This window comes from Amphibalanus amphitrite, unplaced genomic scaffold (genome assembly GCF_019059575.1).
Source record: "Amphibalanus amphitrite isolate SeventyFive unplaced genomic scaffold, NRLGWU_Aamphi_draft 000245F_arrow, whole genome shotgun sequence".
In the NCBI taxonomy this organism is placed as follows: Eukaryota; Metazoa; Arthropoda; class Thecostraca; order Balanomorpha; family Balanidae; genus Amphibalanus; species Amphibalanus amphitrite.
The window spans coordinates 272,132-299,852 of record NW_024881740.1 but is presented as its reverse complement, the minus strand read 5'-3'; the positions used below and the strand labels follow the sequence as shown (position 1 = coordinate 299,852).

Below are 27,721 nucleotides of genomic sequence, written 5' to 3'. Positions count from 1 at the left end.
CAAGCGAAGAAACTGAGCCTGTAGCACGTGCTCTCTGCTCGAAGCCGGCCGCGGCCCAAAATCCCGCAAAGATGCGCCCGCCACGTGCACACCGCTGCACGCACCCCCTCGAAAAGTTGATACGACAAATAGATGCACGCGTCCGACTTCAGTCGAAAATTTCACCCCCGTAGCCCGCACCGTTCCGGAGCAATAGCCCGCCAAGCGTGACTGACGCGTCACATACATACATACATACATACGGACATTTTGATTTTTATATATGTAATAATTGTGCTTTGTGTTGTTGGTTTCAAAGACTTCTAAAGTTGCATCTCCAGTGCAAAATAGATCGAGTACCCAAGTGACATTGCACTGCTGAGTGCTGCCTCTGCCGGGTCGGATGAGGGAATCATGGTGTTTATTTACATGAGAGCGTGCCGTGTTGAGAGCGGGCGCCGCCGTCTGCCGCGGCCGCTGCAGTGCAGTCGGCGGCCGGCACCAGCCGTGTGGTGCCGCCGAGAGAGGTGACCATGCAGCTCCCGTGGCTGGTGACGGCGCTGCTGCTGGTGGTGCTGGTGCAGACAGGTTACGCCCAGCAGCGGACCGGTAAGGTCACCAGCGGGTCTCCGTGAGCTGCCGCCGATCAATGATGATCGTATGTTGAGAAAACCAATAGGTCCGGCGAGGGTTAACCCTCGCCCGACTTATTGGTTTTCTACATATGCGCCGGCCGAGGGGGGAGGGTACGACCCCCCTCGTCCTTTCGCCCCTGATGAGCTAAGGAGTCGCGGAAAAAAACGTGCGTGTGCGCCGTTATGAGACGCAGCGACTGGTACCCGATTTTAGGGTTTCAGATCAACCGGTAAGTCTTCTGAGGTCAGGACAAGTGACGCATGGCACTGGTTCAGTTTTTCATAAATGATTTCGTTAAAAAAACAAGGCCACAGATTCGCAATTTTGGCAAGTCGTGTTCGCCTCGCTCAGGCGCGTCGAATGGTAGGTATGCTTTTTGTTCGGGTGAGGTCAGCTTGAGGTCTTGACCTCGGGTCAATGTCAGGTCAGCGCCCCCAGGTCACGAAGCTGGTCGAAGGAGGTCATTTCGCATATCATTCGATTTGGCAGATCTTCTTGAGTCAATTGGTGGTTTTTTCGACTCGCTAGCCCAATTTATTCGGGAGCTATTGACGGAAAACGCCTATGATCCAAGTGATGTCATAAATGACGCCGCGAAAGGTCAGCGATGCTTAAGTGATGTATTGGAACTTGTAAGTACATACTGCGTGCAATCATGATAACATGTGGTTGGGCTAGGATTAGATCAATCCCGGTGCCAAAATAGCAGTTTTCATTTTTTCCCATTGACTTATAATGGTGAGGTCACGTGACCGACCTGACCTCGTATGACCTTTAGGAAAAATCCGAGATATACAAGTTGTGAGACCTCTGGAGGATACTACATCTTTTAAGTTTCAGCTCCTTGTGAAAGTTCCTCATGACACTGAGGGCGTTGCGAATTTGCGACATCTGAGGACCGTGCAGAGGTTCACTTATGACGTCATAGGTCAGCGATCTGACCTGACCTGAAAATGCAATTGGTGTCGTAAGATGTTGCTTGGGCCAAAGGTCAGGTTTGCCAAGTTTCAGCTCTCGTATCACCGGCGTGTTCGGAGCTATCGCGAAAAGTCCTTGGGGGGGGGGGGGGGGGCGGCGGCAGCCGCCAAGCTCCCGATACCGCCCATGTGTTATGAGGTTATCGGTGGAGCCAGCAAATAACTTTATGATGCTATTGTTGGCTCCGCCGACAACCTCATACCTAACATAAATATGTCCTTACATGACCAGATACCGTCTGCATGCATAGGTACCTACACTTAATGCATGTATGACTAGGTACTACCATAGTCTACACACATATACTACTTCGAAATATTTGCATTACATTTTTGAAACGAAATCAGAGGAACGCCGGACCGTCCCCAGATTTAGCACTGTTGATCTCGCTGCTCAGTATACATACCTAAAGATAAAGCGCAGGACACGATGGTGAGAGTCCGGGATTTAGTGTTTTTTCGGCACTTGATAAACCAGTCAGTTAGTTACCTGTTCCATTTCTCTTCCAATTGAGATATAATTTGTAACACAATGCAACGCATTTTTCGTACGTTGCAATTCTGAAAAAGGTAACCAATTTTATCTTTATAGGTGAAACGCCCTGGGTGAAACCATGAGATTTTTAGAAAATACATGCATGAAAAGCGTATCGCTATCTTCATCCACTAGTCGGAAAGTGAACCATTTATGCCCGTCACTTTTCATCGGTGGTGCTAAGCTAAGATAATTGTGACGTCAATTTAAGTGGAGTCGTTTGGTAAACGTGAAGTCGTTTGCTTAAGGTTTCTTTCTAAGCTCGACCTCTTTAACTATTATTTAGTCATCTAACAACATCTGTTACATGGCCGACGGACCACTAAAAGCTGCCTTTTATCTGTGACTCCCAAAATCTAGCCAACATCTACCCTGCAAGCACAGCTGCACTGGCCCGATCGCTCTCTCCCGCCCCTCAGATGACCGCACCGTGCGGCGTCGGTGCGGGCAGGGCGAGGCCACGTGCGGCGACGGACGCTGCATCGACTACCGTCGTCTGTGCGACGGCCGCGCCGACTGCGTCGACGGATCAGATGAACTGGACTGCGGTAAGGAGCTCCGAACCCCAGCTGCGGGCGTGAATACCTTGTATAGACGCATTGTGCTGGAGTGATGCAGGATTGATGCATGCAGGTTGCAGAGACCGGGATGCAGCGAGGTGTTCTGGTTTTGGGCGCACTGGGACGGCCGTGACTGACAGATCGATTCCAACACTCCGGAGCACCGGACTCTGGTTGTAAACACTGGCGCTCGTATAAGCTCTCAGTACGTGCCGCGCGCCTGCTGCGGCCAAGGACGCGCCTGGAGGAATGCAGGTCGGACGGCGCTGCGCTGACAGAACTGCAACCAGAGCCGCCGCCGCGTGGGCATTTCCGTGGTGGCGCGGTGACTTCATTACGGAGCGAGCGAAGCGAGCGGAGTCTTACGTAGAATAACAGAAATTTCTGAGTATGAGCGGCCGGCCGGCCGGCCGGCCGGCCGGCCGTGGTCACGATTCTGCGACGCTTATATCTCAGGAACCACTTGACCGATTTACATGCGGTAATTTTTGTAGGGTAGCTTCATTCCTTCTACCAAGTATTGGACTATTCCCGATGCATGTGGGTGACCCCTTATGCACGTGCCACGTGCAAAACGAAGAGGTGTCACTTTTGTAATTGTTGCAATATCTGGGTAACTACTGGGCCGATTGCGCTGAAAGTTGGCATGTAGGTAGGCACCCACTAGGCAATGCATATCCATGTGCCAGAGTTGGGGTGCTGCTGCACGTGCGCACGTGCAGGGGTCGATTCCAGATCTCGAGAACGGCTGGACTGATTGCGCTCAAATTTGGTACACGGTTAGGGACCAGTTAGTAGGGTGCCGTGCACAAGTCAGTTGGGACCCATTTTGCACGTGCGCACGTGCAGGGTGCCGCTTCCAGATCTCGAGAACGGCTGGGCCGATTGTGCTCAAATTTGGCACATCGTTAGAGACCGGTTAGTAAGGTGCCGTGCACAAGTCAGTTGGAGGTACCCCGTCGCAAGTTCGCACGTGCAAGGCCCACCCTCTCGCTCGCTCCGTTAATCGCCCCAAAAGGCGCTATACTGGTATGTATGTATGTACATGAACTCAAGTGTAAAGTGTACCAATGGTGTTATCACAGTAATGCCACTAATGTACATGCGAGAACAGTAACCGTGCTATCTTACTGAAGCAGTTGCACTGCGCCCATTCTAATGCAGAGATAGGTCAGCCGCAAAGTTGAACGATGAAATATGATAAAACGGTAGCACTTCAGCATTGACTGGAGCTATCAAGCATATGATTGTCTTCGCCACTCTAATTTGTCTTGTCTCGCAGGAGCCAGCCGATGTCAGCCCAACGAACTACAGTGCGACAACGGCAAATGCACGATGAAACACTGGCGGTGCGACGGAGACAACGATTGCGGAGACAACACAGACGAGCGAGACTGTCAACAGCGCGTGCCGGGTGAGAGAGGGAGAGAGAGAGAGAGAGAGAGAGAGAGAGAGAGAGAGAGAGAGAGAGTGAGAGAGAGTGAGAGTGAGAGTGAGAGTGAGAGTGAGAGTGAGAGAGAGAGAGAGTGAGAGTGAGAGTGAGAGAGAGTGAGAGTGAGAGAGAGAGAGAGAGAGAGAGAGAGAGAGAGAGAGAGAGAGAGAGAGAGAGAGAGAGAGAGAGAGAGAGAGAACGATATCGTCTGCCGTCTGGTTTTCAGCTGTGAGGCTCAGTCTGACTGTCGTGCATCCTTGGCCGTAACAAGTGGAGCGTGATACACATAATTCTACGTCGACTTGATAACGATTATCTTGTTCTACCATTCTCTCTCCCTCTTCTTTCTACTCTTTTAGTCTCTCTATACCTAACCTACATATTCTAGGCTATTCTCTCTCCTTCGTCCTCTTTCCCTCGGTATCGTTGTTTGTATTCTATCTTTCCCGACGACAGCCGTTGTCTGTCCCCTCTAACCATGCTACGTCTGTCTCTGCTGCCCTCCCAGGCTCGCGGTGCACCGCCAGTGAGTTCCAGTGCGCCGACCGGCTCCAGTGCATCCCGCGCTCCTTCCAGTGTGACGGCCAAAACGACTGTCTGGACGCCAGTGACGAGCGCGGCTGTGGTACGTGACACGCTCCGCAGCGCGGGAATTGACAGGCCACCTCACCGCCGGCCGTCCGCAAAGCAGGGCTGCTCCGAGCCAGTAACACACAAACACGAGTGAAGTCATCCTCAATAACATCCGCAGCCGTCAGTGGCAGTCAAAACAGTGTCGTCTCGTAAAAAAGTCGCTCCAGAATCCAGATATGAAACACTATACTTAGCACTCCTTGTTTATTTACATAGCGTGCTGTTTGCGGCATGCCTTCTGCTGGTTGACCTCGGTGACCTAACGTTGTGCTGCGGCCGGCAGTGGCGCCGACCATTGTCGAACAGCCGCCGGCAGTGAGTGTCATCAGCATTGGCGGGGTGTTCGTGATCCGGTGCCGGGCCGTGGGCACCCCCACTCCGGAGATCTCTTGGAGAAGAAACTGGCGACACGTGCCCGAGAAGTGCCGACAGGAGAGGTGGGGAGGGAGAGAGAGATAGAGAGAGAGAGAGAGAGAGAGAGGGAGAGAGAGAAAGAAGGAGAGAGAGAAAGGAGGGGAAGAGTGTGAGACAGAGGATGAGAGACAAGGGAGAGAATAGAAGGGATAGATGGGTATAAAATATTCAGTATAAGTAGGTGTACCAAAAGACAAATAGCTATGTTGATAAAGAAAGGTATGAGCAAAATTAAAGAAGTAAAAGACGCGGTTGATAAGGATGTCAGATATCATATGATGACATATTCTGCACTCGGAAGGCATTAATAGAAATACATTTGAACAATGCAGTCTTGTCTGATGTGCTCTTAGCTCTGTTGCACTGCAGCTGTGCCACTTTCCCCTTGCTGACCGTGTCCCGGCTCGGCAGTGTGGAGGGCCGCGGTACGCTTCCTGACTGTATCTCGGCTCGGCAGCGTGGAGGGCCGCGGTACGCTCACCTGTCCGGACGCGGCCGTCTCTGACCAGGGCGCCTACTCGTGCGAGGCCATCAACACGCAGGGTGTGGTGTTCGCCGTGCCCGACACCAATGTGGTGGTGACCAACGGCGGCATCTGTCAGCCGCCCGAGTTCAATAGCGCCGCGCTCACCAACGACGACTGCCGGCGCTGCTTCTGCTTCGGCGTCTCCACTGACTGCGCCAGCTCGGCGCTCTTCGTATCAGAGGTGGGCGTGCAGGACTGAGTTGAGCTGTTAATGAAACGTGACAGTTTTCGGTGCAGCCCTTTAGGTGTGATGTAGTTGGCGCCGTTTAATATTATACCTGCTAATACGTTAAAAATAATTTCTATGAAAAATGATCATGGTGCTGTTGATGCGATTTCAGCGTGATTCAAATTATGAATATTACTGTTTTGACCTGTGCATGCGGTTTCGACAGCTGCCGGCGCCCGACCCGAGCGCAGTCTCACTGCACAGCATAGACTCGGTGCCGGGATCGCAGGACGCCTGGGAGATTCAGCGGCTCAGAGAGCGGCCCTACCCCGGCCGGCAGGGCGAGATTCAGGTGACCGTCGAGCAGTGGATGACGAGAGACAGCTCCGTGGCGTTAACTTACTCCGATTCACTTGCCGAGAGTAGTGAGCAAGTGAATATGTATTTATTCATAATTTCTGAGAGCATAACTTTCAGGACAGATATCTTTCTCAAAGCATCTGAAATGCTTGCGCTATCATTGAAATCGATTTTCGTATATTTAAGTTTTCATGTGCCTCTACTATGGTAATCTATCAGCGCTGCACCGCCAATTCGCCTCGCCGTTTTCAGTCGGGCGGCGCGGTGAAACAGGAAGGTAGACTGCACCGCACGACACCCGTGTGATGCGGCGCAGCATACCAAGCGCATTTACGTTTATCGTCTCGCCGGCGTATTGCCGAAGGCGCTCGTCCGGAAGGCGCATTGCCGGAACGGCGTAGAATTCTGATTGATGCTGGCTTATCTCCAAGCAAGAAGTCATTTATGAAGATGATGATAATTTTGTTTAGGCATCTGAATTGACTTATCCTTTTCAGAGACATTCTATAAAGTGATGCTCTAATGGTTCCTTGTGAATGAAAGAAACATGGGTATTTCAAATGTGGTTACTGGGTTACTTTTCATAGTTCTAAAACACGATAAAGAATCTCAAACTTCTTTTAATTTTATATAAAGAGATGAAGATTATTGAGGATACCAAACATACCAGAGTAAGGAATTAATGAGTTCACCTGTTCACAATTCCAGGTCCGGCCACCGCAGCTGTTTGACTCGGACAGCTACTTTGGCTTGCCGAGCTCCCACACAGGAAACCTGCTCAACAGCTACGGCGGCTACCTGCGCTTCTCCCTGAGCCAGGAGCCGCCGTCGGACGGCGCTCCGGAGGTCGTCATCCAGGTATACACTGGGCGGACTGGCTGGAATCTTGAACTCGCTATGACGAGCGGTAGTGACCGGACAAATAAATCAGCTGCGACAGTTAACGTGCAGAGCTTAGCTCATCAGCGAAAACAATAAAATGAGCACATGAAAAACGTAGGTAAGTACGTACCATCAAAACTAATGACTTGTTGCCCGGAATTGTCACGGTAACGCAGCGCTGCGCACTCACGATCTGACGCGGCATTCCGTGTCTGTCAGGGTAACGGTATCACGCTGTGGTACCGAGCCGACATTCAGCCGGCCGGCGGAGACTTTATCATCCGAATGGACGTGGGCAGCTTCTACTCATCGTCGAGGTTCGACCGCGAGCCGCAGCTGGCCTCGCGAGACGAGATCATGATGACTCTTCAGAACGTGGAGGGATTCTACATCAGGTAAGCAGTAAAAGGTCGGAATTTGCATTATGACGGAAACAAATTTAGTAGCCTGCTGAAAGGTTTCTCTTTTTTTCGAAATTAAACGATTATTTTTGCCGTCAGGATTGATATTGCCTGTAATATTTTTTTAAAAGAATGCCATTACAGACATAGCCAGCAAATAACATTTAACGTAGGTAATTGTATTCGTTTCCCGTTCGTTTCGGTTGCGATTTACTTATTCGTCAATAAATAATCAAACTGCTGAGCTGCGCTGTTCACTTGCCACGCAGGGCGCCGCCGACGTCTCCGCCGGGCTCTACCGTGGTGCTGAGCGGAGTCCGGCTGGACACGGCGATCAGGTCGCAGACGCCACAGGGGCCGGCGGCGCTGGTCGAACAGTGCCGCTGTCCGCCCGGCTACACAGGCAACTCCTGCGAGGTGTGTGTGTGTGTGTGTGTGTGTGTGTTGGAGGGGGGAGGGTGTCTAGTGTCTATCTGCTTGTGTTTGTCAGTCAAGTCTGCCTGCGTGTAAGTACCTGTCTGTCTGTTTTATTCGTGCCGAAAATGATACTTCCGATTGTTTGCTGTGATTTATCTCCATGCATGTCTCTTGCAACTCTCATCTATATCTCTGACACCGGAATCTGCGATTGTTCTCTTTGCTGACGCGCTGCTGTATTATTATGCTCCTCCGACACGCGACCCCATCTGCGCAGGAGTGTGCACCCGGCTACGAGCGCCAGCCCAGCGCGGACCGACTGAGCCTGGGCACCTGTGAGTCGCCGCGCCCGACGCCGCCGCCCGTCCCTGAGCGCTGCAGGGACGGAGAATATGGCGACCCTCGGCGCGGCATTCCCTGTCGGCCCTGCCCCTGCCCCGGCGGACAGCAGCAGTGAGTGCCGCCGGCGACATAAGGCATACTTCTGAGTTCTGCGCGATGCTATTGCTATCTCAAGGAGACCCGTTGTCTTTCGAGATTTCGCATTATTGCCTGCTATTTTTTATTAGTTCGGACCAATTAAGTACTTGCGAAATTTCCAACATACACTCCATATGGTTAAAAATAGTGCAAATGCTACAAAGTTCATCAGAAGTGCTAATCTAAGCGTATTTCCTCACAGATTCGGCCAGACATGCTACCTTGACTCGGACGACCAGGTGACGTGTAACTGTGACCCCGGGTACGGAGGACGCCGGTGTGAGCGCTGCGCGGCCGGCTACCGCGGCGACCCGTCGCGCGGCGAGCCCTGCAGACGAGGTGAGGTCTGTTTGTTCAGCGGTAACCCGTCCCGCGGCGACCCGTCCGCGGTGACTCGTCCTGACCCTGCAGACCAGGTGAAGTAGCTAACAAGAGGTAGCTAGAACAAATAAAGCGAGAAATGTTCCGATCAAAATAAAATAAAAAGTCTCCTGCGGGTGAGTTACCAAGGGACACAACCTTGTTTCGATCAAAATAAAATACAGGTCTCTCCTTTATTAGCCACCATGGGACACCTGAATGGATGTTTGGCTCATCCAAAAGCTGATTTCTGTCCCTCTCGTGTTTTTCGTCGGCAGGCGGCGAGTGTGACCCGGCCGGCTCGCTCTCCGAGGATCCCGATCCCAGAACTGGCCGGTGCAACTGCAAGGTCAGTATGGATGGCGTGTCATCACCGACATACCGGGTAGGACTGTAACATACCAGCGGTAACCGTTACAACCCAGCCCTGAGCCGGGCCAGTCCCTAACCGTGCACCGGGCGTGTGTTTCAGGAGTTTGTGACCGGACGCCTCTGTGACCAGTGCGTCCAGAGAGCCTTCTACCTGAGTCCCAGCAACCAGTACGGCTGCATCAACTGCTTCTGCTCGGGCGTGACGGACCAGTGCACCTCCTCCCAGTGGTACCGGCGCCAGGTAGGTGCTGACGACAGTGCAGAATGATACACAGGTCAGTATGCTGCAGACGGTCAGTGCGGTACTAAGTAGAGACTTGTCATTAAAATGCTAGGTCAGAGCACGAACAAGTACAGAAAAATGGCAGCTGTACGTATACAGTATAGGCGAGCGTGTTAACTGCACAAAATGACAGCTTTGTGTGCAAGAGTTGAAGGGTCTGCCAGGGGTTACGTGACGAATAGATTGTCGCGCGTCTGCCGCCAGGAGTCGGCCGTGTTTGTGACCGACACTCAGGGTGTCCGGCTGACCGACGACCTCGTGGAGGAGACCTTTGACGGCGTCAGTCTGGACCGGCGAGACCAGCAGCTGGTGTTCAAGGGCCTGGACAGGCTCGGGGACAAGGTAACGAGCCAACAGCGAGGCCGCATACAGAAATAAATCAATGCAATTCAGCTGCATGTAATTAACCCATTAGAGCCGAAAACTTTTTTTGTCGACTTTCACTGCGATTTTAACATATGTTTGTCAGGCTTCCTTAAGGAGAATACATGTGCATTTTTAGCCAGATCACGAAACCGGAAATGTACGTTTCCGGTCTGGCAGCTTTTGCTGCCAAGCGTATCTTACATAGTCAAAAATGGAGTGGTTTGTCACATTTCAAAGCACAAACATATCAAAACCGCGAGGAAATAATCTTTCGATACCAACAACCTTTGCCACAGAGTGTCTCCTGTTGGTGCATGTACAATTTTCACGAACTATTTTATTTACGTACCAGATATGATCTTGAATATGTGTAATTGTTCGGATTTCCATTCGACCGTAGCCTGCAAATAACGACCGTAGCCAATAATTCTCAAGAACAATGAACTCAAAATCCAGACCTCAGCTAACAATTCAGCTCGTTCTGAGAGCTCATGTTCTTTCTCTCATTATTTCAGCTCACACGCGCTTCCCCTCCCCACAAAATCTTATATAGCATGCGACGAAGGTTTTTATGACTTCCGTCGACCGTTTATTTAAAGCAACTTGGCGTGTTTCCAATGTGCTCCTAAATATCGCGTTCCTTTCAACGAATTGTGTCCCTGAGTCTTTCTCTGAAGCGGAGATTATCTGAAAAGCTGACCTTTACCAATGGAGGTCACTGGCATGGGTAATTGTTTGACCATTGAACGGCGCATTTACTGAACGTCTAAGCATGAAGGTTTAGCTTTACTGAGAGGTTCGTAGTTGCGCTGTTGGCATGCTCCAAGCTGGCAAGTGGCAACACATGGAAGGACGCTGCCTCACACTTCTAAGCCCCCGTTTTCACCAACAAGCGCTGGTGGAAGAAGTTTAGGGACAAGTAGCGTCTCGCATAAGCCCCAATCATCATGGTCCTCCTGCGTCTCAACCGTCGCCAAGATCGTTATGAAGAAAGGACCTGGGAAGTCTGACCATTCTGCGGAGAATCTGAAGTCTTATTCATAATGATCACTCGGATAATGTTGTCCATTGATAAGGGAGGAACGCCGTTGGACTGAAGGCGCTTGACTATTGGTGCGGCCAAAATAACGAAAATCAGCAAGCCCAGAGCCCTCAGATTTGCACGAAACGGAGAATCTGGCCGGTAGAAGAGTGGAAACGGAGTAGGTATGTAGAAGCGGGTCTAGTTCGGCGACGAGTCTCCGTTTCAATGGTTTCACCACACGGACCCCCAAAACAAGTATGGGCTGAAAACGCGGCCCAAGTTCCGACAGACTTCTGCGAAAAATTCTCGCCGCAATGGTATGTCGAACGATCTCGATGTCCTAACAGGGCCTGAGCTGAACCAGCTGGACGTGATCTAGCAAAAGACGAAGTCGATCCCGACTACTACCTAGAAAACATGCTGAAAGCGTGCATTTGGCATTAAAAGACCACTACCCCGTGCTCCAACGGCGCATGGTGTCCCGCAGGTCGGACAGCATTTTCATGCTGGACGGTAGGTACTCCATCTCATCGATCTTCCGGAACTAGGCGGTGCCAGGACCATCTGTCCGATATCTGGGGGAAGGACACTGGGCTAGGGAACAGTCCTGGCCTAAATCCAATCGATTTTTTTTTGGAGGGTAACGGGTGTCTACTAATTTTTGGCACAAAACTAAATGTCTCATAAATCACATATATTTTGTTCAAACGTCACCAAAATTCACACATGGTTGGAAGCACTCATACTTAACGCTATCTGATCAGTGCAGGCTGCTGTTGACTCCTCGTCGCTCGGCACGGCGCACGCGCTCCGGGACCCTCTCCATCATGGTGCGCGGCAGCTCCTCTCGGATCGAACGAAGAACCCTCTGAATACGGTTCTTCAGCTGGACTTCTGATGCCGCTCTCCATCCGCCCTTGTAAACTTCCTGCTTGACGATGCCCCAGAAGTCCTCGATGGGGCGCAGCTGAGGCACGCAGGGCGGGTTTTCATCACGCGCAACAAACGGCACCCCAGCCTCCTCCAGAAGGGTGACCGTTTTCTTGGCATGGTGGGCCGCTGCCAGGTCTGGCAAAAAGATAAACCCACCATGAGGGTACTGTTCTCTCAAAAATGGGTAAAGTTTCTTCTGGAGACACTCTTGGCGGTAGAAGTCGCCCCCTACGTTGGTGCGGCTCGGGCAGATGACAGGGCTTGACACCCCCTGGGAGAGATCGCCACCCAGACGAGAAGCTTTCTCGGGAACTTTCCCACAGGCCGGAATCTGACGTCATCCGGTACGTCTCCTCCAGGGCCAGCGTAGAAGCCGGAGTTTGCGGGCATATCACTTCCTGAGAACGTAAAATAGCTCTCATCATCCATGACCACCTCCAGTTCGGCGTTCCTCGAGAACGACCCACGGGCCAGCCGTCTTATCCGGGTCTTCTGCCGCTTTTCTTGCTCAGGAGTGACCTCGGGCACCTTGATCCTTTTCTAATGCTTTATGTTGTTCTCATGAAGGATTTTCGCCACATACTGATGAGATACGCCAAAACGCCGGGCCAGCACGCGCAGGGATGTTCCAACGCGTCCCTTGGCGGCATTCAAAAGAAGGCGCTTCTTCTGGGGCCCAAGTTTGGAGGGTTTTGCGCCAGCTTTCCCTTAACCGGCGTGCTTACTGCTACCCCTCGTCTCAATGTTCTTTAATATACGGTAGGCAGTTCTTCTCGACACTCCTGCTACCTCCAGCCGTGACACAAGCTCGCTTTTTGGTAGGAAATGGTGTTCTTTGGCAAAATCGGCCACAAATTCACGAACCTGCGTTTTAGTCAAAGTCTCCATGATAAGTGAATATTGCACGAAAATAAAATAAAAATGTTGTGACGCGTGCACAATTGTTAGGTCTTCATATGCAAAGAATTTCAGTGACATTGGGTGACGTTAGTGTAAATAAAAATAAATCAAACTTTTGTGCCAAAAATTAGTAGACACCCGTTTTGCCACTGCCACTATCATCATGTTAGTGCAGCAGGAGCTGGACATATACAAACTTTCCGGCGACCTCGGACAGCTCGGAAGGGCGCTCAAGTCCCAGGCGCCCCTTTTTCACATGGAGGACGTCCCTTTAAGCTTTATAGGCACCCCTCTTTCCCATGTAAGCGCCCATTTGGTCATCAAAGGCGCCCCTATAGGTCTCAGAGGCGCCCCTCTTTCTTGTGCAATGCGCCTCTTTTTCATATGCGATGCGCCCCTCTTTCGCATAAAGGTGCCCTATGGACATTACATGCACCCCCATAGACCTTACAGGTGTCCCTCTTTCTCGTAGAGGCGCCCCATTGGGCTTCATAGGCGCCCCTCTTCGGCGTGCAGGCGCCCCTCTTTCGTGCAGATGCGCCATTATGGCCATGACCTTCGTAGGCGCCCCTCTTTTGCATGAGGGGCGGGAGCGGGGCGGGGGGCGGGGGCGACCCCATAGTTAGGCCTCAAAGGCGCCCCAAAAGGCGGCAGGCCTAGCAGGCGCCCCTCTTCCCGTTCATCTATAGAGCCACGGCACCACCTTCCCTTAGGCGACGGCGCGCCCCTTGAGGGGTGGCGCCTCTGATGACAGTTTGTCCGCACCACTCCGTTCAACGTCCCTGCTTCAGCAATGGCGGAATACATTACACGCCTGGTAGTGTGTTGGTATGCAATGCTCTGCAGACAAGAATAAATAGCGGAAACCCCGGTAATGACCATTTTTGGAAAGGCAAAGAACTGGGGCATTACACTATGAGCCATAAAGCCAGACATTGTCGCTCACTTACGAATGGCATAGCAAAAAGGACGTAACTGCTCCATTCTTGACTACGTAAGATACGGTTGGCAGCTTTTGCTGCCACTTAAATATAACGTACGATTGGCGATACTTAGGGAAATTTATGTCGCACCTAAGCCCTTCCCATTGATAATCACACATTTCTTTACAATAATCAATAATAAAAAGGTAACATTTATTCACACCACCTTCGCAACTGACCTCTTTGCTGTCCGCCGCACGGCCGCCATCGCGCGCCCCTGGCACCCCCGCGATAAATTATTTATTTCTCAGCACATTCGCTTTCTCGATCAATAATTCGGAGCGCACATGACGTGCATTGTTTTGGTCTTCCGTTCGGGTGAGAACTTTGAAAGTTCACCGCAACGTTTAGGAATGCGGCGCTATTTTGTCCTGTGGCAGCAAAAGCTGCCAAGCGTATCTAATGGGTTAATTTATCGCATCAAACGAAGCCTGACATAAGCTTTTCTTGTTTATCTTTTTCATTGTTCTCAGATATACATAGCTGCAATAATCCGAGTGTACCGATTGTAACCGAGTGTCATGTCACCAGCCGCTGTACTGGAGCCTTCCGGCCCGGTTCCTGGGCGATAAGGTGACTGCCTACGGTGGCTCCCTGAGCATCAACATGAGCTACTCGGCTCCCAACGGGGGCCAGCCGTTCCCAGACTACCCGGACATCGAGATCTTCGTGAGTCACGCCTGCCCTCGCAGTGATTAAAGATGCAGAGTGTCACTTACCGTCAATAAAAAAAAAAACGTTTGTGAGAGCTACGAGCAGCTTAGTACGCAATGACTGCCAAAAGATGACTAAAATAGGTCAATACGTATCCCTAACTAATTTAACTAATTCTTTTCCTAACCATAACTAATTTATTTTCATATTCTTATCCTAATGCTAGATAAATAATCAAGGAGAAAGCAACTGATTAGACGTCATATTTGCCGCTGCCGGCAGGGTAACGACGTGCGTCTGGGCCACCTGGTCTCGGGCGGTCTGCCGGCCGGCCGGCCCATCTCGCTCTCCGTCCCCATGGTGGAGACCGCCTGGCGTCGGGACGACGGCGGACCGGTGGACCGCGAGCACCTGCTGATCGCCCTGGCCGACCTCGAGTACGTCATCTTCAAGGCGGCGGACGCGCGCGGCGCCTCAGAGGCCAGGTGAGGACCGGTGTCTGCAGCTCTGGCAGACGGCTGCTGGAGAGCCGGTGTGACTCCTCAGACTGGGGAGTCGGTGTGACTCCCCAGACGGTGACAGGGTTTGATGAATAAGGCCAAACATGGATAGAGTACTGTTGATTCCTGAATTTTAACTCCTGGTGGTCAATATATATGTTAACGATAACATATTTAGCGAAAAGGAGTGATGTGCTACCTACATCGCTACTCTTCGCTGCTTCGTTGCTGAAGCTGCTTCGTTATTGCTAAGTATAACGAGGCAACCGGAGGCTAAGCATTTCACTCGGCTGCTTACGCACATGCATTTCACACTTTTTTACCTTTCTTCGGCGTCTCGAAACCAATCTGAGTCTCACCCAACCGAAACCCGACCGTGGCCCGTTCATTTCAGGTTGTCTGGCGTGGAGATGGACACGGCGACGCAGCGTTTCACCGGTCAGGAGCAGGCGTACGCCGTGGAGCAGTGCAGCTGTCCCGAGGGGTACCGGGTGAGTGGGAACTGAACAATGGAGCAGTGCAGCTGTCCCGAGGGGTACCGGGTGAGTAAGCACTGAGCTGTGGAGCAGTGCAGCTGTCCCGAGGGGTACCGGGTGAGTAAGCACTGAGCTGTGGAGCAGTGCAGCTGTCCCGAGGGGTACCGGGTGAGTAAGCACTGAGCTGTGGAGCAGTGCAGCTGTCCCGAGGGGTACCGGGTGAGTGGGAACTGAAGCTGCCAGTCCCCTCCTGACTCAGTGTATCGCCTGTCTAGAAAACAGCGTCCCGAGCGTTCAAAATCAAGCAATTAGGACGATTAGGATACTGTGAATTTAGGCATAAAAAAGAATTTCAAGAAATGTGAATATGTCTCTTCTGTTTATATGAAAACGGATTGATTGCAGTGAATAGCCCATAAAAGGATTAGCTGTTGAATAGCCCATAAAATTGAAAAGCCCATAATAGCCCATACAAGGGTTAACGACAATAGCTGTTTAAACTGCCGAAAAGTAGGCCCAATTTTCAGCAAAAGAGTTCTTTTTCATGGTCTAAAAGGAGTCATCGTGTCTCTCCGTTGCTAGGCTTTTCAATGTTGACTTTATGAACTAGCACTTATTATCAAAATTCAATAAACTACAAGTACGAAAGCACAAAACGAGACACACCCACCCAACAGTTACCTATAAATCTTCCGGCGCGTTGTCTCTGTGCACTGTCATGCGGTGCCTACCACGGACACGCTCCATCATGTGCTGTCTGTGGTGCAGGGCCTATCGTGCGAGGACTGCGATGTCGGCTACACGAGGTCGCTGTCTGGCCTGTACCTGCGTACCTGCGTCCGCTGCAACTGCGGAGGCAGGAGTGACGAGTGCGACGCCGAGACCGGCGAGTGTCTGGTGAGTGCCGCAGCTGTCTGAGGTGATTGTCTGGTGAGTGTTTGGTGAGCGCCGCAGCTCTCTGAGCCTCTAAGATGAGTGCCTCTGCTGTCTGAGCCTCTGAGATGAGTGCCCGGTGAGTGCAAACGAGACCTGAAGCGTGCCTTTTTGTTTTGTTTTGTTGGGTTAGGCCCTTTCGGTCCGATGGGACCATTTCAGAGCCGGGAGGATGATAGGATATAGGGGGAGACATTGGTCTGGGCAGGCAGTAGGCACCCTAGTGAGTCACCGGGGCTGAGCCCGTCCAGAGGACAGGCCACTCAGCCCCAAGGTACTCACTGCACCCGGCTACGGGGTGCGCTCCCTCGGGAGCAGCGGTGCCGCTCCAAGGGAGCAGCCCGCATGAGATAAAGTTGCCTGTCCAGCCCGGAGGGGGGTTGCGGCGTGGAGGAGAAGGATTTCAGTATCCTGAGGATAGAAGCACGGAACGGTGTGAAGCGTGCCTAGTTTAAAGCGAATTTTGACTTGGGGGAAATGATTTTCAGCTTTGCTGCCTTCAGTATTTCGAAATTCATGCTTAAGAGAAGCCCGATTCTGACTTTCAGGCTGCTTCAGGCCAGTTCAGGGCTCAAATAGGCGTGTCATGCAGTACAGCATACTTGCAGCCGCTTACTTCCACTTCAGCTAGCGAAAAAATAAAAATAAAATAAAACGGAGATATGCGGCACAGCCTGTCTCCAGGCGCTGGATGTTCCTGCCATCTAGCGACAATAACTGTCAACACTGTGTCGTGCGGTACAGCCTACCTTCAGGCGCTCAATGCTGCTGCCATCTAGCGACAATAACTGTCAACACTGTGCTGTGCGGTACAGCCTGCCTTCAGGCGCTCGATGCTGCTGCCATCTAGCGACAATAACTGTCAACACTGTCGTGCGGTACAGCCTACCTTCAGGCGCTCAATGCTGCTGCTATCTAGCGACAATATCTGTCAACACTATGTCGTGCGGTACAGACTACCTTCAGGCGCTCGATGCTCCTGTCATCTAGCGACAATATCTGTCAACACTGTGTCGTGCGGTACAGCCTACCTTCAGGCACTCGATGCTCCTGCCATCTAGCGACTATGAGTGTCAACACTGTGCCATGCGGTACAGCCTACCTTCAGGGCTCAGGCACTCGATGCTCCTGTCATCTAGCGACAATAACTGTCAACACTGTCATCCGGCACAGCATAACTTTCAGGCGCTCGATATTATTGCCATCTAGCGGCTATGAGTGTCAACACTGCCATGCGGTACAGCCTGCCTTCAGGCACTCGATGCTCCTGTCACCTAGCGACAATAACTGTCAACACTGTCATGCGGCACTGCATAACTTTCAGGCGCTCGATGTTATTGCCATCTCTAGCGACTATGAGTGTCAACACTGTGCCATGCAGTACAGCCCACCTTCAGGCACTCGATGCTCCTGTCATCTAGCGACAATAACTGTCAACACTCATGCGGCACAGCATAACTTTCAGGCGCTCGATATTATTGCCATCTAGCGACAATAACTGTCAACGCTGCCATGCGGTGCAGCATAACTTTCAGGCGCTCGGTACTACTGCCCTCTAATGACAAAGCTATGAAATCGAGTTATGAAAGCCGCGTTTACATGGGGGTTACGGTTGTTGCAAGCTTATAGCTCCGCCCGTGATCTTGCATTAGATGCCAATGGTGCTTTACAATTTTCAAAATGATGCTTTCTTAATCTACCAAGAGCACTGAATCGAGATTATCGCAAAATAAATGAGCTGAAGCATTGTCAAAAATGCTATATAACCAGGCATGTTTGTGCGATATAGCCTATCTTCAGGCGCTCGAAGCTGGTGCCATCTAGCGACAAAGCCACAATCCCTCGCCGGCTCCCTCCGCCAGAATTGCCGCGAGAACACCGACGGCCCGGAGTGTGGCGTGTGCCGCGCCGGCTACGAGGGTGACCCGAGCCGCGGTCAGCCGTGCCGGCCGCGCGCCGACCTGCCCTGCGACTGTGACCCGCGCGGCAGCAACTCCGAGCTCTGCGACGCCCGCCGACAGTGTGACTGCAAGGTGGGAGGACACTGCAGCAGACGGAGAGGGTGTGAAAATGGCCAGCGTGGAGACAAGGGACAAATCATTGTGGCTATAACTAAATGTTTCTAGCAGACTAAGCGATATCTCATATTTATCTACACCTTGATGTGTCACTTAAATGTTACGTTGATGTGTTTACCTATAGGTACCTAGGTATACCTGTGGCCATTCTGCTGACAATCCCTATAAACGTGAAGTTATTTCAGCGGTTACAGTTACCCCGTACCCCCTCAGGCGAATGCGGAGGGTAACCACTGCGACCGCTGCCGGGCCGGCTCGTTCGGTCTGGGCACCGACCCGGCGGCCGGCTGCTCGAGCTGCTTCTGTTCGGGAGTCAGCCGGCAGTGTTCCGTAGCCCGTCTGTACCGCTCCCAGCTGCCCATGTCCGTGCTGGGCGCTCAGCACGGCGTCACGCTCAGTAACAGGTGGGAATTGAAACGCCGCTCAGCGTCGGTGTATAAAACAATAACGTGTCAACAACCTGCGCGGATAAAATTGTAACGTCGAATTTATTCCAAACCACAAATAATCCCATCAATTCGTAGTTTGAATTCAGTATGCAAAGCCGATCATTGATCTAGTGTTACGTCCTGTGCTTCTGCAGCGAGGGCGTCACGATCGTGGAGAACGGCGAGATCGCGTTCAGCGCCGCCGACAACGAGGTCAGCTACCGGGTGGAGGCGGCGCGGCAGGCCGAGACGCTCTACTGGACGCTGCCGGACCTCTTCACCGGCGACCAGGTTTGGTCACCTTACTTTATACACATCTCGCTAGTCGCTAGTTACAGACCTGGCTTTCTACCTTCTAATTTTTACCTGCTTTACAGTTGAAAACTTCAGCCAACAGAGTTTGTGAAAGACCATCTCATGAATAATTCGCAACTGCAGCTTGTATAGAAAATAACTCAACTTGAATAATCATTTGATTAAATGTAATCAGCCATTCGTTTCGGCAAAAGTGTCATGTGATTCCAGTTATTCCGTGAAACTACCAGCTGCTGTTTTACTACTGTGTGACAGTCACAGACGCTTTCTCTCCATGTCGCAGCTGAAGTCGTACGGGGGTTCGCTGATGGTGCGGCAGCGCATTCAGCTGCGCTCCCGCTCCGGACCCCTGCCCGACACCCTGCCCGACATCATCCTGTATGGAGGAGCTGTCGAGCTGCGTCTGCGCACACCGTCCCGGCCGCAGCCGGACGGCAGGTCAGAGGGGCTAGACGGCAGGTCAGAGGTCAGATCTAGGTCAGAGGGGCTAAACGGCAGGTCAGAGGGGCTAGACGGCAGGTCAGAGCTCAGATCTGGGTCAGAGGGGCTAGATGGGAGGTCAGAGAGGCTAGACGGCAGGTTAGAGGGGCTAAGAGGCTGATCAGACAGGTCAGACAGTCTACATAGATGGCTGGTCAGATGGATTAGACGGCAGGTCAGAGGGGCCAGACGGCTGGTCAGATGGGTTACACGACAGTTCTGACAACTCATATGACAGGTTAGACGGGTCAGACAGCAGGTCAGACGGCTGGTCAGAAGGAATAGGCGGCTGATCAGACAGGCAAGGAGGCTGGTCAGACAGGCTAGGCAGAGGTCAGGACTGGTAGACGGGTCAAGACGGCCTAGACGGCCGGACAGGGGTTTGACAGAAGTAAGGAAGCCAGGACAGATAGCGGAACGTTGGTGCGATGGTTGGAATGTCGCCCTATTGGATGTCCGTTCTGACGCCACCCAGCCTCCCTCCTCTACTCACAGACTGCACGAGTACTCGGTGCGCCTGGCGCCGGACGAGGGATGGGTGGACGGCACCACAGGCCTGCGCGCCGACCGCGAGCTGCTCATGACCGCTCTCAGTGACGTGGAGGCCATTCTGGTGCGCGCCACCGTCTCACTCGGCGACGGAGAGCAGACCACCTACCTGAGCAACGCCGTCCTGGACACGGCCATCGTCTCGGTAAGGAATTGAATCGAGCGGAGAGCTCAGATCCGCGCACATGCAGCTTCGAATGCACTTCACTGCTGCAGTTACATAATGCACTACGGAGTGTGCACATTTTATTTTGTTAATACATCGTAAATTTATTGATGATATTTAGCAGCACGACCTATGTTATAGCGTATTGCCGCGGAGTTTATATCCCGAAGACCCGTTTTGATTTTATATTATTGGCTTTTGTCTATTTCCAGAGCACGGGTGACGGCCTTGTGGAGACGATCGAACAGTGCCGGTGTCCCCCCGAGTACGAGAGCCTCTCGTGCCAGGTCAGTCAGCCCCGCAAACCAGTCGTGCGCCGGAGTCCGCTCTTAAAATGAAAATAATCGTAATACAATCTGTCATCATGGCGTTGGACTGACATTTCAGCCACTATTCCCAATCACCTTTAACCCTTTCGTAGTATGGTTTGGAGCACGTGCAGTGTGCGGTGTGCTCCTTTCGCCACTGTCGCTACTCAACCACTATTCCGTATTAACCCTCGCATGTGTAGGGGGGGGGGGGTCGGATGGACCCCTCCCCATGGTTTTTCGCGAATAACTCGCGTAAAAAGCTGCCGATCGCGACGAAACTTTCAGTACCCTCGCATTGATTAATTTTACACGTACCCTGAAAATTTCATGACCCTGACCCAAATGACCTTTGACCTGTGACCTCTTTTCCGAGGCCATGTTTGGCCGGAATCGTGATTCCGCGTATGTCGGCTCGCATTAGCCGCGCGTTTGCAAGCTTTTCGTGGTTTCAAACGTTCAAACATGTGATTTGATGTTGCTCCCATGCATTAGGGTGGGTTTCAAGGTCACCTGAAGGTCAGGTCAGGTCATTGACCTTTGGTGACCTCGGTTCACCTTTTCGATTTTTCCATGTTTTTAGGCTAGTTTTTTTAGCTGAACTCGAATTTAGCAACCATTTGAACATTTACGAAGTAGTTTTGGTGCCTTCGTAACATGTTATGAAGCTGTCAGAGGCGGTTGACACGTACTACGAATACCCGTCACGACGCCTACTGGTTGACCTGACCTGACCTGACCCGACCTGGTCTAAATGCTTAAAGACATCATCTGTGATCAAAATTAACTCGATATTCGTGATCAGCACCCCGAAAAACCCCTTAGCAGCCACACTTTACGTCTTTCTAACAGGCCCCGATTTTCCCGACTTTGGGTCATTGACCTGACCTGGAAGGTAAACCAATGACCTAGGACCTTAAAATTGGGTATCATCGGCTTCCTCTCGTCACGGGCAGCACGCTCGTTTTTTTTTTTCGCGAAGCTCTAGCTCGATCAGGGGCCAAACGGCAAGGGGGGTCCAACCGACTCCCCCTACACATTATAAGCTGGCAAACGCCGCACACATCCGAGGGTTAAAGAGGACTGTTCAGTGTTCGTTCACCTGACTGTCGCCATTGGGTTACCTTACCCCCCCCCCCTTCCTCCTCCTTCTCATCGTGCGAGCACAGGACTGCGCGCCGGGCCACTACCGCGCCGCCGACGACACGTGCCGCAGATGTCCGTGCAACGGCAACGAGGTCAGCTGTGAGCTGGACGAGCGCGGCTCGGTGGTCTGCGAGTGCCGGCCCAACTTCAGCGGTCGGCGCTGTGAGATCGAGGGTAGGTCGTGAACGGGGCCGCCACTCGGCCAGGCGCGAACAGCGAGTCCGAAACAAAAGGGAAAACGGGAACGACATAGAGGGAGTTGATGAATTCCGCCTCGCGTGTGTTTAACCCTCGCCCGCACATGGGGGGGGGGGGGGGTGGCTGCCACCCCCCAAGGTAGTCTTTCTGCTCTGCACTCAACATTTTTAGAGCTAGAAGGCTGATTTTTCGTATAGCTGCTCCTCTATCCTTTCTTGATGTCTACTTAAAATTTCAAGTTTCTGTGGTTTTTGGTTTCGGAGATATGACCTTGTTTTTTAGGTCATGTCATGACCCAAATGGCCAATTCTCAACATCTTGCGTTTGCCATGGGCCTTGTGAGCTTTTGACACCCTGTTTTCGGCCTTTTTTGCCAGTCTTACCTCCCACCTATCATGGAACATGTTGTTCGACGATGTACAGATGTCAAGGTCAAGGTCAAGGTCAACCGTGGTCATCTAAGATAATTGCGTTTTAGGCAAGCGAAATTTACTTTTTGTGAAGTTTTTTGACTGCATTTTTGGTAAAAGCTTCTCAGATCATGATTTCATGTAATATGGACACGTGAACAATCGGTGCACACATCAGTATACACACAGACACACACAGACATACAAACACATATAATTGACCTTGACCTAACTTGACCTGAAATGACCTCAGCAGCAACATTCTGGTCGGGTAGTGTGACAAAGAGGTTCTAGCTGGCTTGGCACCAGAAAACAGCATCGTCATCGGTATTTGATAAGCAGCGCACTTGATATCCAACGGTGACCCAAAACAGCAACATTTTTTAGTTTGACCTGACCTGGAAGGTCAATGACTGACCTGAGAAGGTAAAACTGGGTATCATTGGATTCGTCTCTTCCCAAAAAAATCTTTTTGGTCTTTACCGCTAAGCTCTATCTCCAACAGGAACGAAATGGCGCGGGGGGGGGTGTGTGGCAACCACCACCCACCCACCCCCCATGTGCGTTCTAGGATGGGAAAATGGCATGTGCGGGCGAGGGTTAAACTGAACTCTGCTCTGGATCTGATAGAAATGTCGCTTTAGATTCGCTGTACTCTAATTCTATAGCACTGACCCCTGAAAATGAATACTTCCAAAAACTTTGCTTCTGCAGTTATGATTATATAAAATAAATAGTAAAGGGCATTTATCGGCCGCTGAAATCGACTAGTGCAATATAGAAATGTCGCTACATTTTTTATCATGTCGCAAAGGTTATTACCTCGGTACGTTATTTCATCCATTACAGGCGCCAGTTCGGACGGTCGAGGCGGCAGAGGTGACCAGCCGCCATCCGGAGACCGATCTCGGGGTGGACAGTCCTCGTCTGGTGACCGTTCTCGGGGTGGACAGTCCTCGTCTGGTGACCGATCTGGCGGCGGCCAGACGGGCTCCGGTGGCCGGCTGGAGCCGCTGACTGCCCCCCAAGTCACCATCACCCCCCGGTTCCTGCGGCTGGAGTCGGGCCAGCCGGCCGAACTACGCTGTGAGGCCTCCGGCAGTCCGGCGCCGACCATCGCCTGGAGCGGCGGACGGGACGGCCTGCTCGAGCCAGACGTAAGTAGCGCCAGAAGACAGTGAAGCGGCTCGAGTTATTTAGATATGCAATGTCAGGGACTGAAAAGTAGAAAAAAAAATTGTAATTTGTATCAATAAGTATTTAAACGCTTGTTTTTTCTGTACGTCCTTCGGCTAACACCAATGTGAAAACCGCTTAACCGACTCATTTTGAATTATGTTTCCCTTGCTGTCCTGACAGTAGTTTAACCCTATCGTTGTGGTCCGTCCACAATCCATAAAACGGTAGCATGAGTCGAAGCCACTTCTCACACTCCACGTGACTGTGACGCCTCTCTGACGTCAGGTATCCATCGTGGAGGGTTTGCTGGCGATCGGCGCCGTCGCCAAGGCGCACGAGGCCGATTACTTGTGTACGGCCACCAACGAGGCCGGCACCATCTCCGTCCGCACCATTATCTACGTCAACGAGGCCCGCGAGCCGACATCGACCGACAGAAGGGACGAGAGACGAGACGAGAGACGGGACGAGAGACGAGACGAGAGACGGGACGAGAGACGGGACGACCGCCGAGAGCAGTCGGGATCTCGTACCTCCTCGGGTGAGTATGGCAGCTCCGAAACTGCTATGCAAAGCTTACGAGCGAACTGTGGAGGCTGTTCAACATATGAACATGCTTCTCAACGTCAACACACGAGCTCCTGTCAGGCAAAATAAGGTAGCATATGGATACACATTACGACAGTCATATGGGATAAATATCTGCGAAATTCCTGTCTTTCCCAGGCTGTATAATGTATATAGTAATAGGCCAGTTTATATGATGTCCTGTGTCCCCCGCCCCCGATCGCGGTGAGAGGCCAGTTAATATGCCGCCCTGTGTCCCCCCGGCCGCGGTGAGAGGTCAGTTCACATGTCGCCCTGTGTCCCCCAGGCCGGCGGGTTGAGAGGCTACAGGTGGCCGTGTCCCCGTCTCGGGAGCAGCAGGTAAACGCCGGAGAGTCAGTGTCCATCCAGTGTCTGCCCGTGGAGGGCTCGCCCCGGCCCCGCTCGGTGGTCTGGAGCCGCGCGGACGGACGCCCCATGCCTGCCGGTGCTCAGACCACCCCGGACGGCACGCTGAGGTCAGTGCGGTAGGATCCATCGAGGGTGACTAGACGGACTTCAGCCCTGAGTGCTATATGAGCTCCATGTATCGTTTTTACAACTTCACTTAGTATGTAGGCTATCGTACGAATTACAGTAAATGTCATTTGCCTTTTTAATAGTTGGTAGTTTTACATGAGTCGTGAGTCTTCTAAATGTCTCGCTATTAATTCTCCTTCCGATTTTTCCCACGGCAGGTTCCCCAGTGCCACTCCGGAGGTGACCGGGGACTACATATGCACGGCGTCAGACGGCCTGTCCGAGGCCACGGCCATCGCTCGGCTCTACGTGCAGACCCAGGTCGCTCCGACCATCACACTGAACCATCCAGACACCTACCGGTGAGCGCTGAACACTAAATACTTACCTAAGCTAACGATAAACAGTGAATACAGCTACCGTCTGGGAGGCGGCATTTCGGGCGCCACGGGATGGAAACATCGTATGTGTTGAATTCGGCTGCACGCTAAGCAAAATGACATGGCTGACTGGTCGGGCCGGCCCGTTTCTGACCCGTCCCTCGCCGTCGGCAGTGTGACCGAGGGTGAGCGGGTGGAACTCACCTGCTCTGCGTACGGCGTGCCGCAGCCGTCAGTGGCCTGGTCCTCCGCCGACTGGTCGGAGCAGTTCGGCGTGGTGGGCCGCTCCACGGGCGTGCTCGGCTCGGCGCGGCTGTCCGACGCTGGTGTGTACACGTGCACTGCTCAGAGCGCGGCCGGTCGCACAGAGCGCGTCCTGCAGCTGGTGGTCGAGGTGGCCGGCGGCGAGCGGCAGGCGGCGGCCGGCCGGCCCGCCGAGTTCGTGCCCCCACCGCCGCCGCCCGGGTCACTGGGCAAAGTGCGCACCGACCAGCCGCTGTACACGGTGCCCGTCAACGGACGCGCAGAGCTCACCTGCTTCGTCGAAGGTGGGTGTGACGTCACAAAGGAAGCACTGGTGCTTGATTTAACGACGTAAAAGCCGACAACGCGCTGTTCAATGCAAATACAGCACTCACTTATTACTGAAACAATGGCAGCTGCGACTGATTCCCGTTCCCTCTGCTTCACTGTTGTTCTCGAGCGCAGTGCGCTGACCACAGCTCGTTGTTCGTGTCTCCAGGAGCCAGCTCTCGGGTGTCTCTCACGTGGATCCGCTCCGGCGGCCGGTCGATGCCCGCCGATCACTCCATCCGCGGCGGCACGCTCTACATCAACGCCGTGCAGAAGGAGGCCGAGGGCGTCTATACGTGTCTGGGCATCGGCGGCGAGGGCGTGGTGCTCTTCAGGGCCGACGCCACGCTGCGGGTCATGGGTGAGCTGGAGGAGGGAGAGGACGGACTACGTCACTTATTTTTGACTAGATATAAGCTCAGTATTCAGACATACGTCAATCTCAACCAATCTATGCAATTCTGGAGAAAATGTGGCCTTTCTGGCTAATGGTTTTGCATCTTACATCCAGAAGCTCGTAATTACGACTATGACGGGCTTCTCGTATTGTTTCCATTGAACTTTTTCGGGCTGACGAGTGTTGTCCCCCCCCCCCCCTGTTCTCAGAGCCGCCGCGGATCCAGCTGTCTCCCGTGCGTCAGGTGGTTCAGCCGGGCGACAGTGCCAGCATCCAGTGCCTCACCACCGGCGACCCGCCCATCGAGGTCGGCTGGAGCCGCATTCAGCAGTCGCTGCCGGCCACCGCCTACATCGAGAACGGCGCCCTGCTGGTCAGTGCAGATACCGTGTGGGCAAGGGACTGATGGAGGGTTCAACTGTCAGAAATGCTACAACTCAACAGGGCGTGTTTCAGTGTGCTCCGATATCGCCGTTCAATAGATATTTCAGCTGACCCGATGACCTGTGCTCATATTTTAAAGTGACCCCGGTGACTTGTACATACGTTCCAGTTCACCAGCGCTTCGGGGTGACCTCTGTGACCTGCATGTTCCAGTTCACTATCTCGGACTGACCCCTGTGACCTGTATGTTCCAGTTCACCAGTATCTCGGAGTCGGACGCCGGCCGCTACATCTGTCTGGCGGAGAACCAGGCCGGCCGTGCTGAGGGCATCGCAGAGGTCATCGTGAGACGTCAGTATATGTGTCCTCCCCAATAAACAACGCGCGGGCAAGTGTGAAACGACGGGAATGGCACTGCGAAGGAGCCTTGAATGCTTATTTAAAGTGCAAATTAACTTGTACCACTGCACTGATCTGAAGTCAATCCCCACTATCTATAGGTTCACCAGAGTTCACGTGTTGTGCTATAACGAAGTATCATGGGCCAGCTTACCGATCTCGGGTGATCGTTTCTGGGACCATTTGAATCCCGTGCCCTCTCTACTTACCGCAGGAGGGGCCAGTATCGTGGCGTTTGAGCGGGACGTGCGCGCCTACCTCGGCTCGACGGTGACGCTGCGCTGCGACTCGTCCGGCTTCGAGGGCCGCATCAGCTGGAGCCGGCCGGACGCGCAGCTGCCGGAGCGGGCCGTGGCCGACGACACATCGCTCACGTAAGGCGCACGCCCGACACCGCACTCACGGGGAGGCCCGTATCACCGCCGGCAGAGTATTGTTCATTTGACTCACTACCAGATACTTCGTACATTGAGGAGCTGAGAAGGGAGCTGCATTCATTTTAAAACATTTTTTTTTACCTTTCAAGCACATGATGAAAAATGTTGAATTTATCGCTGATGCATCGGTAAGCTGATTTCGCGTTAAGTGAATTCGTTATCCAGATGCATCTCAGTTTTGAAAAAGTAATGTCTGGAAATAACTCTAAAGAAATAATTCATACAAATGTGTATAAGGATTCCATACGTACATGCGTACATAAATCATAATGCGTATGTAAGGATTCCATGCGTATATGCGTAGGACGTATATAAGGATTAACCCGCGCGGGGCTGGGGGGGGGGGGGGTAAATTTTACCCCCCTCGCGAATATTTGCAATATCTCAAAAACGGCGGCGCGCAGCGCCGCCAAACTTTCAGTACCTTTTCTTACATCAATTTGACACGTTCCTGAAAATTTGAGCGAAATTCGTCGGAAAATTTTTGAGAAATTGACGTTTTAGTGACGTCATGTTCGCCATTTTCGCCTCAAAAACGGCAAAAGTTCAAACGCCGCTAACATCTTCATTTTAAAAGGAATCGAGACGTAACAAAAAAGGATATACGTAATTCTACTTTGTCTATCAAATGGCTATCTCGGTTT

At 52.4% G+C, this 27,721-nt stretch overlaps 1 protein-coding gene across 1 annotated transcript in view; it reads left to right on the top strand.

Annotated features, from left to right (window-relative positions):
- Positions 1-443: 443 nt before the first annotated feature.
- LOC122386273 (basement membrane-specific heparan sulfate proteoglycan core protein-like) overlaps positions 444-27,721 on the top strand; it is a 29,436-nt gene continuing 2,158 nt past the window's right edge. Inside the window, exons 1-35 of the mRNA XM_043375311.1 lie at positions 444-588; positions 2,547-2,675; positions 3,970-4,101; positions 4,628-4,744; positions 5,036-5,189; positions 5,624-5,873; positions 6,088-6,213; positions 6,930-7,079; positions 7,323-7,498; positions 7,774-7,921; positions 8,199-8,374; positions 8,604-8,740; positions 9,040-9,110; positions 9,234-9,374; positions 9,621-9,758; positions 14,154-14,291; positions 14,559-14,761; positions 15,171-15,267; positions 16,021-16,149; positions 18,048-18,218; positions 18,477-18,667; positions 18,847-18,982; positions 19,290-19,444; positions 19,982-20,180; positions 20,414-20,488; positions 21,679-21,829; positions 23,113-23,420; positions 23,728-23,983; positions 24,317-24,506; positions 24,726-24,869; positions 25,062-25,435; positions 25,630-25,821; positions 26,067-26,230; positions 26,496-26,592; positions 26,855-27,014. Of these exons, the coding sequence (XP_043231246.1) occupies positions 513-588; positions 2,547-2,675; positions 3,970-4,101; positions 4,628-4,744; positions 5,036-5,189; positions 5,624-5,873; positions 6,088-6,213; positions 6,930-7,079; positions 7,323-7,498; positions 7,774-7,921; positions 8,199-8,374; positions 8,604-8,740; positions 9,040-9,110; positions 9,234-9,374; positions 9,621-9,758; positions 14,154-14,291; positions 14,559-14,761; positions 15,171-15,267; positions 16,021-16,149; positions 18,048-18,218; positions 18,477-18,667; positions 18,847-18,982; positions 19,290-19,444; positions 19,982-20,180; positions 20,414-20,488; positions 21,679-21,829; positions 23,113-23,420; positions 23,728-23,983; positions 24,317-24,506; positions 24,726-24,869; positions 25,062-25,435; positions 25,630-25,821; positions 26,067-26,230; positions 26,496-26,592; positions 26,855-27,014 (5,651 nt within the window). The 5' untranslated portion in view covers positions 444-512. The remainder of the gene's footprint in view (positions 589-2,546; positions 2,676-3,969; positions 4,102-4,627; positions 4,745-5,035; positions 5,190-5,623; positions 5,874-6,087; positions 6,214-6,929; positions 7,080-7,322; positions 7,499-7,773; positions 7,922-8,198; positions 8,375-8,603; positions 8,741-9,039; positions 9,111-9,233; positions 9,375-9,620; positions 9,759-14,153; positions 14,292-14,558; positions 14,762-15,170; positions 15,268-16,020; positions 16,150-18,047; positions 18,219-18,476; positions 18,668-18,846; positions 18,983-19,289; positions 19,445-19,981; positions 20,181-20,413; positions 20,489-21,678; positions 21,830-23,112; positions 23,421-23,727; positions 23,984-24,316; positions 24,507-24,725; positions 24,870-25,061; positions 25,436-25,629; positions 25,822-26,066; positions 26,231-26,495; positions 26,593-26,854; positions 27,015-27,721) is intronic.